The sequence below is a fragment of the Sciurus carolinensis genome, chromosome 3, assembly GCF_902686445.1.
Source record: "Sciurus carolinensis chromosome 3, mSciCar1.2, whole genome shotgun sequence".
Taxonomy (NCBI): domain Eukaryota; kingdom Metazoa; phylum Chordata; class Mammalia; order Rodentia; family Sciuridae; genus Sciurus; species Sciurus carolinensis.
Genome location: NC_062215.1, coordinates 917,256 through 933,653, shown reverse-complemented (window position 1 = coordinate 933,653; position 16,398 = coordinate 917,256). Strand labels below are relative to the sequence as shown.

Genomic DNA, 16,398 nt, shown 5'->3' with positions numbered 1-16,398 from the left:
TTCTTGAAGCAGACAGAAGGAAACAAGGTAACTAAGAAAAACTAAAAAACAAGGAGGCCTGGGGGCTAGGGCTAAGAAGAAGAAAGTGGGGTGGGGCGGACTGCTGGACAGGCCAGGGGGAGCTCCCCGGAGGAAGGCAGGTGCTGGGGAGGCAGTGCCCCAGGCAGGCGAGGGAGGTTGGTCAGGTGCTGGGCCAGCAGCCTCCACCTCTGGTTGCCATGCAGAGACCCATGGGGGCTGTGCAGGAAGGAAGCTGAAAGAAGATGCCTGGCCAGAGGCGGTCCTGGAGGGCAGAGGGGGCAGTGGCGACCCACGGGTTGTCCCCCAGGGCAGCTGCATCCGGGTGCTGGATCCCGACCTCAGGAGGCTGTGCGGCCCTCCCTGCATCAGACAGGCTGGGACAGGCTTGCAGAGAAAGCGCGTGAGCAGGCCCCGACAGTGGTTTTGGTTCCAACTCAGTGGCAGGAGGAGCGAAGCTGTCCAGCAGGCAGCCTGAGAACCCTGGCTGGGCGCGGCCTTCTTCATCAATGCCTGCCACACACCACTGAGCACTCTGCGGCCCGACACGGGGTCTCCTCCCCTGCGCCCCCGACACCGGGTCTCCCCCGCTGTGCCCCCGACACCGGGTCTCCCCGCTGCGCCCCAACACCGGGTCTCCTCCCCTGTGGCCCCTGACGCCGGGTCTCCCCCGCTGTGCCCCCAACACCGGGTCTCCTCCCTTGCGCCCCGACACCGGGTCTCCTCCCCTGCGCCCCCGACACCGGGTCTCCTCCCCTGTGCCCTAACACTGGGTCCCCTCCCCTGCGCCCCTGACACCGGGTCCCCCCCCCTGCGCCCCCGACACCGGGTCTCCTCCCCTGCGCCCCGACACCGGGTCTCCTCCCCTGCGCCCCGACACCGGGTCTCCTCCCCTGCGCCCCGACACCGGGTCTCCTCCCCTGCGCCCCCAACACCGGGTCTCCCCCGCTGCGCCCCCGACACCGGGTCTCCTCCCCTGCGCCCCGACAAAGGGTCTCCCCCGCTGCGGCCCCCGACACCGGGTCTCCTCCCCTGCGCCCCCAACACCGGGTCTCCCCCGCTGCGGCCCCAACACCGGGTCTCCTCCCCTGCGCCCCCAACACCGGGTCTCCCCCGCTGTGCCCCAACACCGGGTCTCCTCCCCTGCGCCCCCAACACCGGGTCTCCCCCGCTGCGCCCCCAACACCGGGTCTCCTCCCCTGTGCCCCGACACCGGGTCTCCTCCCCTGCGGCCCCCGACACCAGGTCTCCCCGGCTGTGCCCCCAACACCGGGTCTCCTCCCCTGCGGCCGCCGACACCGGGTCTCCCCGGCTGCGGCCGCCGACACCGGGTCTCCTCCCCTGCGGCCCCCGACACCGGTTCTCCCCCGCTGCGTCCCCCACACCGGGTCTCCCCCGCTGTGCCCCCGACACCGGGTCTCCCCCGCTGTGCCCCCGACACCGGGTCTCCCCCGCTGTGCCCCCGACACCGGGTCTCCCCCGCTGTGCCCCGACACCGGGTCTCCCCCGCTGCGCCCCGACACCGGGTCTCCCCCGCTGTGCCCCCGACACCGGGTCTCCCCCGCTGCGCCCCGACACCGGGTCTCCCCCGCTGCGCCCTGACACCGGGTCTCCCCCGCTGTGCCCCCGACACCGGGTCTCCCCCGCTGCGCCCCGACACCGGGTCTCCCCCGCTGCCCTCACGCCTGGAGTCTTGTGAGCAGTGCACTCACATGTCACACAGATGTGGACAGTTGACGTGGCAGCCACGTCTAAGGACAGGGACTACTGAAGAAGTGCCAGGCAGGTGGCACACCTGGCCCCCAGCAACTCAGGAGGCCAGGGCAGGAGGGTCAGACGTGTGAGGCCAGCCTGAGCCATTTAGGAAGATATCTCAAAAATTAAAAAAAAAAAATAAGGGCCGGGCTGTCACTCAGTGGCAGAGCACCTGGGCTCAGTGCCTGCACTGGGTGCACATGTACACACACGTGAAAGCCAGTGAGACACAGGTTCCTGTGTGCTCCTCCTGAGGCTCCCAGGGCTCGTGACGTGGCCTTGCCTGCAGGGCTCCTGCAACACATCCTGCATCTCTGACCCAGGAGTCTGCCACCTGCTTCTGCACCAGAGACTGACTATTGCCCGTAGGATGCTGGCCCCTCCTCTGCTGCCCAATCTATGCCAGCTGCATACGATGGGATTCCCACTTCCTCCAGCTTCCTCCTCTGCTCAGGGCTCCCTCAAGTACTGTCTCCTGCTGCTGTTTTTTCAAGCAAAGTTTCCTGAGCACACTGTCCCCCCACTGTCTGCTCAAGTCACTCAGCCAGGGATGCTGGAGAGACAAGCTCACTGAGATCACCCTTAGCCCACCAGTGTCCTTCACCTTGAGAAGCCAGGGGTCTCACTTTATCCTGACCTTACTGATCTCCCTGCAGCATTCCACAGTTGACCACTCCCTGGCTCTGAAGTTTTTATTATAAAATATACCCATACCACATCAAACATGCAACACATGCGTGGTTCATTGTTTTGGGGACTGGGAGTTGAACCCAGGGGTACACGACCTCTCAGCTACACCCCCAGTCCTGCTTTTGAGACAGGGTCTCCCTAAGCTGCTCAAGCTGGACTCTAAGTTGGGCTCCTTCTGCCGTGGCTTCCCGAGTCCCTGGGGTTACAGGTGGGTGCCAGCACGCCGGCTGAGTCAAGTTTATAGGTCCCAGCTGTGCCTGTGCCTTTGCATTCTGCCTGAGTCGCTGCTGTGCCGTGATGCAGAGACTAGCAATGGCAGAGGAGACCGGGCGGCCGCCAAGTCCAAGCCTCTCTCTGGCCTCCACAGAAGTCTGCCGACCGCTCTGAGAGGACTCAGCCACAGTGGCTGTGGCTTGCCCCTCTGGAAGCCGCTCAGTGGACACCACTGGCTCTCAGCAGGTGGTGGTCTCACTGCATGGTCTCCCTTTTCTGTGCTGACGAGTTCAGCCTCACTGCCACGTTCTCTCAGACAGCTTTTGGAACCATCATCTCACCTTTGGTGGCCTGAGCTTTGTTATACCTTATCCGGCTGTGAGTTTTATTTTTTGGTGTTGGGGACTGAACCCATGACCTCAGGCATGCTAGGCAAGCAATCTACCCCTGAGCTAAAACCCAGCCCTTTTTATTTATTTATTGAGGCAGGGTCTGGCTCAGTTGCCTGGGATGGCCTCAAACTTGTGATCCTCCTGCCTTAGCCTCCTAGGTAGCTGGCATTACAGGTGTGCATCACCGCATCTGGCCTGGATTTCTTTTTAAGAGTTCTGTTCTGTTTGGGACTTGTTAGGCTTCCTGGATTAACTGACATCTCTAGGATATCCTCGGCCCCGTGTCTTCAACTGTCCCCTTCCCGCTGCCCCGCTTCCTTTGCTTTTGGTCCTGGAGGCACACTGAGCACTGCTCTACCACTGAACCGCACTGTGCAGGCCTACTGGGTTCTTCCTCCAGCCCGCCTGGGCTTTCCTCATGGCTCCTTGTTTCTGGATATACTTTCTTGCTGCTATTTTCTTTCTTTAAGCAAATAATTCATTTTTTTGTGGTGTAAGGCTTTGGACCAGGGCCTGGCACACACTGGGCGGGTGCACACTGAGCTGGGCCCTCTGCACGCTTTGAGGCAGGGTCTGGCCTGAGCGTGCGCTCCTCCTGCCGTGGCCTCCCGGCTGCTGGGTCACACAGTCAACGGTGTTGCTCCCAGCCTCTCAGCCTGCTGCCTCACTCCTGTGGTGCAGGGGGTCCCTTGGGGCTCTGGCTGTGGAGACGACTTGCATTAGCTCTCGCCTAGTTCACAGTTGCTCTAACCTGTGGGGCCCCAGCTGGTGTGAATCTGTGCAAGGACGGACTTGGGTGACAATGTTGAGGATAGTCTCCTCTAGTCAGTGCCCAGGGGGCAGCAGTTCAAGTGTCCTCGCAGCCCTGGACAGGGCCGGGAAGCTGGGGCTCTGAGGGCTGGCAGTGGGGCCGTTTCTGGGTGGCCTTTGTAGCTGGGGCTGCAGTGCTCTGGAGCTCCAGCCTTACGGGGAGGGAGTCACATCGGGCTCCCACCCTGCTGGGCCCTGGCGTTCCTCACCTGCTGTCCGAACTCTGGGACACCAAATTTCAAGTTTGCCCAGTTTGACAGAGGAGGCGGTTGCAGCCAGCTTTAGTCCTCTGCTCAGGTGGGCCCCTGGCTCCTGGCATCCCACTCCCGTGGGAGCTGCATTCAGTGGAACCACCCGTCTGAGCACTCGGGCTGACAGTACCAGAAGCTGAAGACCAGAGTGGACTTCTACCTACGTGCACTTAGATGTCAGGCGACTGAGGCCTCAAAAGGTTTCCCATCAATTTCTGTTGACATTTGACAGGAAGAAGAAAAAACCTATCCAAGAGGTTATCATGAAAGATTCAGAAAGTAAAAAAGGATAAATAACAAAGAACTTGATCATATTTACTTTATATATTTATTTACACCTGTGATCCCAGAGACCTAGGGGCTGAGGCAGGAGGATCACAAGTCGGAGCCCAAGCAACTTAGTGAGGCCCTGTTACAAAATAAAAATAAAAAGGGCTAGTGGTGCAGCTCAGTGGTAGAGCACCTCTGGGTTCAGTCCCCAGCCCCAGGGAAACAATTCCATCTAAGTGGAAAAGCAAACGTGAGTTCAAAATAGCGCCACAGGGAATGACAAGGCAGCCTCTGTGCGGCCCTGGCGGGGCCACGAGGGTGGGCAGCACAAGTCCTTGGCCACGTGTGTCAGACACGCTTCTGACTTAAAGAAGCCCCTGCAAAGCTACATTTCTCCTGTCCCTCTGTGAGTCACTCCCCAGCAAGAGAGCGGCAAGCAGAAGACTAAGTGCAGAGCTGGCACAGTGGCCGGACCTGTCACCCGGCAACTCCAGAGCTCAAGGCAGGAAGATCCCAAGATCAAGGCCAGCCTGGGCAACTCAGCCACCCTGTCTCCAAAGAAAGGCGCAAACCAAACAAGTTCACCCAAGAACTCCCAGGGTGGCAGATGCGAGTTCTGCAGATACGGCACCCCAGGAACATGTGCTGGGGAGGGGGCAGAGGGCTGGAGCAGGAGCAGGGCCGCATCCTGGGTCAGGGGCAGAAGGACATAGCCGGACGTGGTGACCGGGAGCACCAGGGAGGTGCTGCCTCTGCAGGTAGCAGGCAGCAATTCTGCTGCAGGCCACTGGGCCCAGTGGACCAGGCCACGCTCTCCCCTCCAGCCTGGAGCTCAGCTGCCGACCCCACCTTCCAGGACCCAGCGTGGGAGGGAACAGCCACACCCACACGGCCCGATGTGAAGCGCCTGGCGCTCCCTCGCTGACTCGTCCACAGGAGTGCCCCAGAGCCCGAAGCTCCTCCGTGCAGGGCCGCAGCCTCGAAGCCAGTCATTTTGGATCTTCTGTCCTGCTGTCCCCAATCCTTCTCTTTCTGTGAAGCCCACCCTTACTCAGCCTGTGGACACTCTATTTTATTGAAAAAGCACGGCCCCCTTCCAGGACTGGAAATAAAGCCAGTCGAGATCTTTAAACTGAAGAGCCTAAATTTAATGAATCCTCAGAAACGAGCCTGAAGGCCGCACGGAGCATGAACAGGAACAGCCAGGAAGACTCCCAGGGAGCAGTGCAAAGGGAAGACCCGGACAGGCCCTTGCAACACCACTGCACTGCCTGCAAGCAGGCGGGACCAGGGCAGGGGTCCAGGAACAGCGTGCCAGGGAAGGGCCTCGCCAATCGGGAACAGCCCCTGCCACCAGCACACCTCAGCAGCCCTCGGGGTAAAAGAAGCCCACCTCACAACACACACCACAGTATGTGACAGTGGGCCATGGAGTCACACTAAGGCAACAAAGAGCTTTTCTGAAAACATGGGACAATGAGGCCGGAGTGGCCTACGTGGGTACCAAAAGCCCAAAGTATAAAAAACAAGGACATCAGCTACACAGAAGTGAAAAATATGTGCATAAGAAAAAGCACCACAAGAAGAATGAAAAGCTGGGCATGGTGGCCACTCCTGGGACTCAGGAAGCTGAGGTAGGAGGATCCCAAGTTCAAGGCCAGCTTGGGCACCTTAGCAAGACCCTATCCCACACTAAAAAAGAATAAAAAGGACTGGGGATATGGCTCAGGGATAGAGTGCCCCTGGGTTCAATCCCTAGTACCAAAAAAAAAAAAAAAAAAAAAAAAAGGTCAAAAGCAGGTGACAGTGTGCAGGAAGCCAGCCTGGACACTGGCAGTGTGGCCTGGCATGCGTGGGTGGAGGACAATCTGACGCCACCCGCCGATCAGAGACACAGTACCTTTTGCTTGTGAAATCCAGGGCTGAGCGTGCTGGGCAGGGGCTCCACACTGAGGTACACCCCCAGCAATGCCCTTTTCCCCCTTGGCCTGGGGATGGAACCCAGAAGCATTCTACCTGAGCCATATCCCAAGCCCTTTTTATTTTTTATTCTGAAACAAGGTCTCGCTAAATTGCTGAGGCTGCCCTGGAACTTGCCATTCTCTTGCCTCAGCCTCCCAAGTGACTGGGCTGACAGGTGGGCGCCATGTGCTCAGCTGTGATACCAGAAGGGGGCGTCCAGCTCCCTCCTGCTGCTCTGAACAGGATCTTCCTCCCTCCACCCTTCCTGCTACGAGCTGTCTCCTACAGTCCCCAAAAGCGAACCCTTCAAATAGATTTTCCTGAAAACTTCATAATGCCCAGAAGTGTGCTCCAGAGCTGTAGCCCGTGGAGTGTCCAGGAGTAGAGGGACAGGCAGGAACCCCGGGCTGGGAGGCCATGGCTCACAAGGCCATGGTCTCTGTGACCTCCTCGGCAGGAGACTGAGCGATACCGAGCACCCGAGGGAGGCTGTGCTGGTGGTGGCTCCTGTCCTACAGGGTCCTGCACAGCATGATGTGGGAAATGGGCTGCAGGGCAGGGGTGAGGGCCTGTGGCGTCTGTGGATCACTCAACCAGAGCTCAGGAGGTTCAGACATGAGGAAGGCAGTGCCCACTCCACGTCGGCCTCAGGGAGTGGAGGCCACGCTGTCCCGAGCCACAGCCCGCCCTGCAGGGCAGCAGCGGGGCAGGCGTCTCTCTCCTACCTGGAGCTGAGTCGTCCTGGGAGGGGTGGCCTGAAGGGCTGGATCCCAGGTCTAGTAACCGCCAGGTGTCCTGGAGGGAGTTGCTGGCCAGTGAGGACGACTCGTGGGTGTGACGGCCCTTTTCCTCAGGGACTGCAGCCTGCAGAGGCCTCCTGGGCCCGTTTTCTTTCTGAGGTGGTCTGCAAGTCACCCAGGGGGTTTCGAGTTGCTTCTGTAGAAGTTGGGAAAGACAGAGTTGTCTTGAACGCCCTCTTCCTCTGTCCTGATCCCCTCAGCCATGGCTCTGAGACGGGAGAGGCAGCTGGGGACGAGGACGATGTGCAGGAGGGAGGAGAGTGCTCTGCTACACCAGCACTGGCAGTACTGACGCCAGGCTGCTGAGCACTCGCAGGTAAAAGCAATCCTCCAGAAGGGAGAAGGTGGCCCTCCAGCACAGTGGGAGGCCGCAGGCCACTCCGGGTGCCTGTGTCCTCCCACCAGCTCCCATGCCCTCCCGGCCACAGGCTCCACTCTGAATGAGGCGCCTGGGATCCCAGTAGCACTTGCTCACAGCAAGGGCCCGAGGGTGGGTCCCCACAGCCCTGCAGAGGTGCAGGTGGGCCCAGTGTGTGGGGTACCCTCTGCCTGTTCACCCCCACCTGCTGCTCCTGAGTGGGCCCTGCTGCGCCTGCCCTCCAGGCTCGCCGGACATGGCTTCTGCCCACTGGGTGTGCCAAGCAGGGCTGGCCGTTCCCTGCACATTCAGAATGATGTTCTTCCTTGGTGTGCTGAGGGTCCCACTGTGGCAAAGGATAAAGAGGGTTCAGATCATGCCCACAAGCTCTTCAATGGCACTGCCGACACCCATCCCCAGAGCTCTGGTACGCGGGGCTCTCTCCACGTGGTGACAGGTTCAGAGAGTGGGGTGTGCTTGCTCCACGTCACGAGGCAGAGGGCTGCTCAATCCAGTTCTGTGCCCACCTATCTTCTGGGGAAGGGATGGCAAGTGCTGTGCCCTGGACACCAAGCAGAAGCCTCTTCTGCAAGGGCAAGGCAGCCAGCAGGCACTGGCCTTGGCCTGGGGTGGAGTGGGACCCCCCAAAGGTGCTGGCCTTGGCAATGGACAAAAGCAGCCCCAGGACCTCTTGGGCAGGTTGCCAACCAGGCCGCTTTGCCCACTCCTGTCTGAGGGCTTGATTACACCCTGCTGCTGGGGGAGGCTGCAGAAAAGCAGGCAGAGGAGAGTCAGGAAGAGCAGCCCAGGAAGCATGATGGGAAATACCCGAGAACCTGGAAAGCAGGTTCCTCGCACTCAGGAGGAAGCCTCGCAAGCAGAGGTAGCCGCATGGAGCTGAGGGCAGTGACCAGCCGCAGGGACCTGGACCCCCACTCTCTCCCAGGCACAGTGGCAGGACACCAGTGCACAGAAGCGCAGGAGCTCTGTGGCCTCGTTGGCCACGTCTATTCACCTATCACTAATTCATAACTCCCTGGGTCCCAATGGCCAAGGGCTTTCTTTCGTGCTGACCCCCCTGTTTCTTCCCAGGGGCAAGCTTCCTGGGTGAGCCTGCACCATCCCTCAGTCCAGATCCCTGCCCTTTACTGAAACTCAGGTTGCCCCTGGACTGTGTCGCGTGTGTGGCCTTGGGCTGGACGCTGACCACAGATGCAGAAGGAACACCTTGGATGGACTGCCCACAGGTCCCCTCCTGCTCTCCAGCTGCCTGGGCTGCAGCCTGGATGTCCTCCTCTCATATTCCAGAGCCCCTGTCTCTGCCCTCCAGTTTCCCCACCCCCATCCCCTGCAGGCTCTGCGGGCCACCAACAAGCTCTCAGATACCCAGGCCAGAGCCCTTGCTTCCTCCTGGCTGGGGCAAACTCAGGGGACGTCACCTCAGGGCAGAAAAACTTGTCCGTCTCTACCGAGCTCTCTTACTTTAAATAAATTGAAAAGGCAAATATGCTCTGGGAGAATATATTTACAGCACGTCCAGCAAACAAGGATCATGGATCTGTATCAAGACTGTATAAAATTCTGATTTTTTTTTTTTTTTTTGGTCTTTCTCTCTCTTCTGCAGAAATTAGGATTGAACCCAGGGGTGCTCTAAAACTGAGCTGCACACCCAGTCCTTTTTATTTTTATTTTAAGACAGGGTCTCACTAAGCTGCCCGGGCTGGGCTGGAACTCATGATCCTCTTGCCTCTGCTCCTGAGTTGCTGGGATCACGGGTGTGGCCACCATGCGCAGCCTCAAGGATATTCTTTAAAGAAGCTTACTGTTAGCAGTGTGATCATTTAGCAATGCTGGGGATAGAACGCAGGGCCTCACATGTGGTAGGCAAGTGCTGTCCACTGAGCTACATCCCCAGGACCTGGTTTTGAGCAGTTTAACACACACACACAACTCCGAGGTGCCGTGTGGACTGTCTCATCAGCCATCGAGGTGGAAACTGCTGGTCCTGTCTCAGTGCACACCGAGGCGGGAGAAGGCTGCCCGGGGCAGGAGCGCATGGGCCACGCTCACGGCGACCCAGCTGCACAGCCTCCACCTGAGGTCTGAGCAAGCAGCGCTGCCCTGCAGGCCCCAAAGCCACAGCTGCAACTCCAGAGGGGAAGGACCCCGGAGGCCGCGAGGCAGGGCAGAATTCCACCACCCTGGTAAGAGCCCTGCCAGAAGGAAGGCCTAGAAGCCAGGCGAGGCCTGAGTTAGGGCGGATGATGTAACTGCTACTAGGCCTTTCCTGTGGCTTCATCCAAGCTACACAGGGGCTCTACCACCGAGCCACACCTAGTCACCGACACGTGGTGCTGGGAATTGAACCCAGGGGCTCTACCACTGAGCTGACCCCTAGACCTTTTCTTTTGAGACAAGGTCTCACTAGCTGGCTGAGGTTGGCTTTGAACTCGTGACCCTCCCGCCTCAGGCTCCTGAGTGGCTGGAATTGCAGGTGTGCACCCCATGGTTGGCTCATCGACCATTTTAAACAATAGAAATGGCAACTCTGTATGGTTTGATATAGATGGTACCTGCCCCACTCTGCGCAATAACTCGATGAGAGGCACACTGTCTCTAACCTGTGGAAGGTGTGGACACCAGTCGCCCCCTTGGTGATGAACTGAGGGTCTGGGTCAGGACTGCAGGGCAAGAGGAAGAGTGGCAGGCAGGAGATGAGGAGGCACCGCCCCACCACGGCGTCAGGCCCCCAAAGGAACCAGAGACTGCCACAGACCTCCTCACCAAATGAACTCAGCAGAAGTGGCCAGACGTAATGTAACTTTGAAAAGATCTTCACGATGAACAGGCTGCTGGGGTCATGGCTCAGTGGTAGAGCCCTTGTCTGACACATGTGCGGCACTGGGTTCGAGACTCAGCACCACATAAAAATAAATAAGATAAAGGTATTGTGTCCATCCACAACTAAAAATACACTGAAAAAAAGACGAACAGGCTGTGTTGCGTCCATCAAATGGAATATTATTCAACACTAAAAGGCAAGGAGCGTCACCACGGACAGACGTCCAGACACCTGAGCCGCAGAAGCCCTGTGAAAAGGCTGCAGGCTGTGCGGCTCCAGCTACCCTGGTGGGAAGGCAACAGCAGGGAGATGGGAGGGCTAGCACGGCCAGGGAAGGGAGGAGGGAGGACACTGCAGAGGCAGCACTGTCACCACACACTTGCCCAAACCCACAGAAGATACCACTCCAGCCAGGTGCCGTGGCCACGCCTGTGATTCCAGCAGCTGGGAGGCTGAGGCAGGAGGATCACAAGTTCAAAGCCAGCCTCAGCAATGGTGAGGCACTAAGCAACTCAGTGAGACCCTGTCTCTAAATAAAACACAAAATAGGGCTGGGGAGGGGGCTTAGTGTTGGAGTGTCCCTGAGCTCAATCCCTGGTACCAAAAAAAAAAAAAAAAGACACCATGCTCCTGGGCTCAGACAGGCACCCAGGCCAAAGCAAGCCCACCAGGAAAAGGAGGGCCAGGGCAGTTTCTCTGTAAGTCTGAAACAGCGCTGAGAAACAGTCTATCAATTCTTTAAAACATTTAGTATTTAAATAATAATATTTTAAATAGCAGGAAATACAGATGTTATTCTGTTGACCTTCAAGATGACCTGTATGTAACACACTGAAGGGTCCCCTGTGCTACACGGGGGTGTAAGCTGGCACAGCAGCTCCAGACTGTCATTTGGCATTGCCTAAGGAAGACGAAAAATGAGCCGGGCGCGGTGGCCACACCTGCAATCCCAGTGGCTTGGGAGGCTGAGGCAGGAGGATCCCAAGTTCAAGGCCAGCCTGGGCCACTCAGCAAGAGCCTATCTCAGAATAGAAAATAATGAAGGACTGAGGATGTGACTCAGCAGTGGAGCACCTGCGCTCAGTCCACGGTTCTGCAAAAAGACAAAAAGGAGGGTAACTGCTTACAGGGCAGGAGGATCGCTAATGAAATAAATGCCTGGAAGCAACAGTGCCTGCTGCCTCAACCAAATAGAAACAGACCTTCCAAGTTGAAAAACAGTTACGTACAACATTAGCCTGTGAATTCATCAGATTAAAAGTCTTCAGGTTATCTAAGGGTTTAGGTTCTAACTGGGAACTGAACCCAGGGTGCTTTACACTGAGCTACACCCCAGTCTTTTCTACTTTTCAGTTTTGAGACAGGGTTTTGCTGAGTGGCCCAGGCTGGTCTTGAACTTCTTTTTTAAAAAAAAATATTTTGTTTTAGTTGTACATGACACAATACCTTTATTTTATTTTTATGTGATGCTGAGGATCAAACCCAGGGCCTCATGCATGCTACGCGAGCGCTCTACCACACAGTCATGACCCCAGCCTGGTCTTGAACTTTTGATTCTCTTGCCTCAGCTGCCAAAGTCACTGGGATTACAGGCATGCACCACAGTGGCCGGCTTATCTGAAGACTTTTTAAAAAAGGAAATTAAAAAGTAAATGACAAATTTGGAAAGAGCTGTAACAGACAAGCAGCAATTGCCTTAATATGTAAAGAAGTCTTACAAACCAACAAGTACAAACACACCAGTAGAAAAATTAGAACATGCATAAATAACCCAGAAAGAGGAAACTGAAAGGCCAGTAAATGTAAGACATTTAATGCCACTGAAGACATAAGAACATTTTGATTAAAGAGATAAATGTTTTTCAACCTATCATTTTGATAAAGATTTTAAAGATAACACCCAGGTGGGCAAAGTTATAGGAAAACATATATACAATATAAATAGTAATTTTTAAAAAAGCAGCAGAAAACACATTGAAATGTTATTGGTAGCCATGTTTGGATCTGAGCATCAGAGGCTTTTCATATTCTATTTAATACTCAAGAAGACAGCAGAGCTAGAAGAGTTACCTGAGCTGTGGTGTGGGTCTTCACCTGTCCCAAAGGTAGGCTGTGGTCCCAAAGAGCCTCGGGCACCTCACCCTGGTCCTGGGCCCCGGGGGTGGGAGGCAGGGGAGGACAGGGCAGTCTCCCTGGAAACGAGACCAGGAAAGGGTCTGTTCTTTGTGCTTCAGTCACTCCTGGGTTTCTCTCCTGCTGAACACAAACACTCGAGAACAGCATGTTCCTTTCCAAAGCCAAAGTCACTTCTACACCACAGAACCTGGGCAGGGGCCAGGTGTGAAGGAGCCACACACCAGCACCCAGGGGGCAGCCTCCCACCCCCACAGGGCTTCCTACAGGCAGAGCGGACTGTGCCTACTCACAGGACCAAAGACGGACCTGCTCCGCAGCATGCACAGAGTGCAGCAGTGGCCCACTGTGCGCCTGGGGTTCCAGCCGCTCAGGAGGCTGAGGCCAGAGGCTAGTTGAGCCCCCGAGTTGATGGCCAGTTTGGGCAACACAGCACAACTTCATCCGGAAAAAAAAAAATAAAAGGGAAGAAGCAAAAGTTTAAACTACATGCTTAAAAACTACAGCTGTGATAAACACGTGAGCATTCCACCTTACTTGGAAATGATCTTGGCATCAAATGACCATCCTTTCATGGACTAATTTGTGTTAAGTTACCTGCATATCTTCGAGTTTTCTTTAAGCTGACATACTGCATAATTACTACTGAAATAGTATTTCCAGAGTAAGGAATCAATTCAGGACCCAAGAAGTTCTTGTTCTTGTTTTTTGGGGGGAGGGTTATGACTAGAGCTATTTATCATATTAGAAACTGAAGCAGAATGATTTTTAAAAATTTTTTACAATACTGGGGATCAAACCAGGGATGTTCCACCACTGAGCTAAGTTGCTAAGCCTGACCTGGAACATGAGATCCAACTGCCTCAGCCTCCCTGGGATTACAAGTGTGGGCACTACTGTGTCCAGGCTTTGTACTTGTTTTGATTGGGCAAAAATAACCTTTTCCATGAACATTTAGTTACTGTGCGGCTGCGATCAGAGGCATTTTATATACTGCTATGAGCATCTCTGGACACTTGGCACGGGTGCCGCGAGGACTGGGGCCCCCAGGGACCGTGCCTGCAGGCCCAGCAGGGCTCCCAGGTGCATGGCACCCACCTCTGACAGCCAGGCCTGAGAGGGAGGCTGTGTGCAGCTGTGGGGTGTGAGTGTGGGTGGGCTCGTACCCACAGGGCACAGGGGCCGGGGCTTGCACGCTAGTGAACAAAGGACAGAGAAGTGCTGGCATTTTCACAAAAGTGTGAACTAGCTCGAGTTAGCATTTTTGTTTTCCTGTGTACTTTTCAGCACTGTTTAAAGAAATATTTCTGTGGTACTGGGGATTAAACCTGCAGTGCTCTACCACTGAGCCACACCCCTAGTCCTTTTTATTTTTAAAAAATTTTTAGTTGTAGATGGACACAGTATCTTTATTTTATTTATTCATGTGGTGCTGAGGGTCCAGTCCAGTGTCCCACACATGCAAGGTTAGCTCTCCACCACTGAGCCACAGCCCTAGCCCTTTTTATTTTGAGACAGAGTCTTGCTAAGTTGTTGCCCAGGCTGGGCTTAAATTTGTGATTCTCCTGCCTTGGCCTCCTGAGTCACTGGGATCATAAGTGTGCACCATCATACCCAGCAGCACTGTTTTTACAATGAGCAAACTTTTTTGATGAGAAAACTAAAGTCTTTTGAAAAATGCTAGTATCAGTAAGACTGCCAAACGACAGTTCATGGAATTCCAGCTTTCTGAGGTGGAGGTCTGTCCCTGGGACTCTGGTCTCTGGGAGAGGCAGGCGTGGCGGGAGGGAAGGCAGGGAAGGAGGCAGGTGAGCCAGGGTGTTACTCTGGCAGGACCCTCTGTGCTGCACGTGCTTCTCCTCCTTCTTGGTATGAGCTTGCAGCAGGAGGGGTGCTACTTGTCTCAGAGCAGAGGGGTCATTGCCTAGAGCTGGAATGGGCTCCACGGCCTGACAGGGGGTGCACTGGGCAGGCGGTGCTCTAAGATTGAGGTGTACTGCTGGCCAGGAGGAGGTGGTCGGCCCACTCCTGAGGGGCAGACAGGTGGGGACACGCTCCGAGGCAGCGGCTCCAGGACACACACAGTGGCTGCGTGGAGGTGGCTGGGGTGCCTGTGGACAGCTGCCAATAGCAGGTGTGTCCAGCCCTGGGCTGGAAGGTCTCGTTCTGAATGCTATGAACGATGACCCAGTGTTTGTCACAGTTGGTCACTCTACTATTTAATGGCTGTGGTCACATGGCATAGGAACCAGTGGAGATACAGAGACCAGCCTCACCCACTCTTGCTGCCAGGACCGGGCGCTAGGCTGTGGGGCCTCTGTCAGTCAGCAAGGGTGCGTGGGACGGGCAGAGACAAGTGTCCCCTGTCCTCTGCCCACTGTCTTCCTCTGCTCCTGTCCAGCCATGCCGTGGACCCCAACAGTCTGTCCCGTGGTTCGGACACGCCAGGTCAGTCTGTGCAGAGGCACTTGCTGCCATGGGACACCAGCCAGGAGACGAGGAGGAGCCTTGGGGGCATCGCCACTTGGAACCACCATGACACCTGTATGTCTAGCAAAAGCATCAGCCCGCAGCAGCCTGGGCCTCACAGGAAGGGGCCTCGCAGGGCATGCACGACACCTGAGGCAGGGGTTCCTGTGAACGTGCGGCCCCCTCCCTCCCCTACTCTGCAGTGTCAGGAGGGAGCTCGGGCCTGGCACATGCCAGGCAAATGCTCTGTGCCCACCCTGGCCTGAGGCCTTCTAAGTAGCACTCCAGAAGAATCATGGGCTCAGACAGGAGCCTGCCGGGGTTGTAAGCTGTCCTCTGGAAAGGCCTCTGCAGTTGGATCCCTCCCATGCCCGCCTTTCTCCAAGCCCAGGGGAGGCTGTGCGGTGCTGGGGATGGACCCAGGCCTCGCATGCCAGCCCTCCACTCTGCTCTGAGAAGGAACTGCCAAAGCGGTGGCCTAACTGGCACTCCTGGACTCCCGCAGCAGAGTGGCTCCTCCTCAGACCTGTGGACTTCTCAGCCCCTCCTGGCCCTCGGCCAGGCCTCCAGTGGCCCCAGCAGGCATGGGGTCTTTTCAGGTCAGGTGTGCGAATGTGCCCCGTCTGGGATCTTTATCTTTATCTTGGATGCCTTTTCTTTTCTTTTTTTTTTTTTTTTGCGGTGCTGGGGATTGAACCCAGGGCCTTGTGCTTGCAAGGCAAGCACTCTACCCACTGAGCTATCTCCCCAGCCCTTGGATGCCTTTTCCTCAGAGACTCAGATGAAGTGGCACCTGGCCTGAGGGACCACTGGCTTCCCCACACCATGTTAGTTCTCAAGCGTTAATGAGGAGCTTCTCTCGCTGCAAAGAAACCAGTTAACGTGCTCACGGTCCATGGGGGAAGCAGAGTTTGAGCCCAGTGCCCTCACAGCACACACTGAAGTAAATCCCAGCTAATTAGACACCAGAAGAGGCACGCCCAGAGTCTCACTCTGGGAGAGTCTCATGATGAGGGAGGAAGTCACAGCCCAAAGAAAGGGAAGGAGCACGGGGCTGTGGGCTCTGCCTGCACAGTTCTCCAAGTGCTGGGGTGAGGGTGGTCTTCCTGCCATGTGCAAATGGCCAACACTGAACTAAGGAGGGGCAGAAGCCACCAGCCTTTGGAGGAGACTGCAAGGGTAGGCGCTGGTACCCGTGGCTCTGCAGTGGGCAAGCCCATGGCCTGTAACACAGACTGTGGCACCACACGGGGCCTTTGCCATGGGGGTGTGGACAGGGTGGGTGGACGGACGGAGGGTAGGACGGGCACCTGCTCAAACACAGGCTCAGCTGGCTGTAGAAAGTCACAAGAGGAAGGGGGCGTGCCTATCATCAAAGACAACATGGCTGAGGTGGCAGAGCATGGCACAGAGGCCAAGGAGAGGGGTGTCATGG

General features: G+C 56.5%; 1 protein-coding gene across 8 annotated transcripts in view; it reads right to left on the bottom strand.

Annotated features, from left to right (window-relative positions):
- The window catches only part of Ccdc57 (coiled-coil domain containing 57), an 88,601-nt gene that overhangs the window by 21,247 nt on the left and 50,956 nt on the right, over window positions 1-16,398 (bottom strand). For 5 of the 8 annotated variants that reach the window (XM_047546596.1, XM_047546599.1, XM_047546597.1 and 2 more), the window contains exons 16-18: window positions 12,432-12,553; window positions 7,725-7,865; window positions 7,087-7,297 (exon numbers count right to left, since the gene is read on the bottom strand). In XM_047546596.1, coding sequence (XP_047402552.1) covers window positions 7,087-7,297; window positions 7,725-7,865; window positions 12,432-12,553 — 474 coding nt within the window. Of the gene's footprint in view, window positions 1-7,086; window positions 7,298-7,724; window positions 7,866-12,431; window positions 12,615-12,787; window positions 12,933-16,398 lie in introns of those variants that run through there. The other 3 variants (XR_007107860.1, XR_007107859.1, XR_007107861.1) reach the window with 3 other exon arrangements.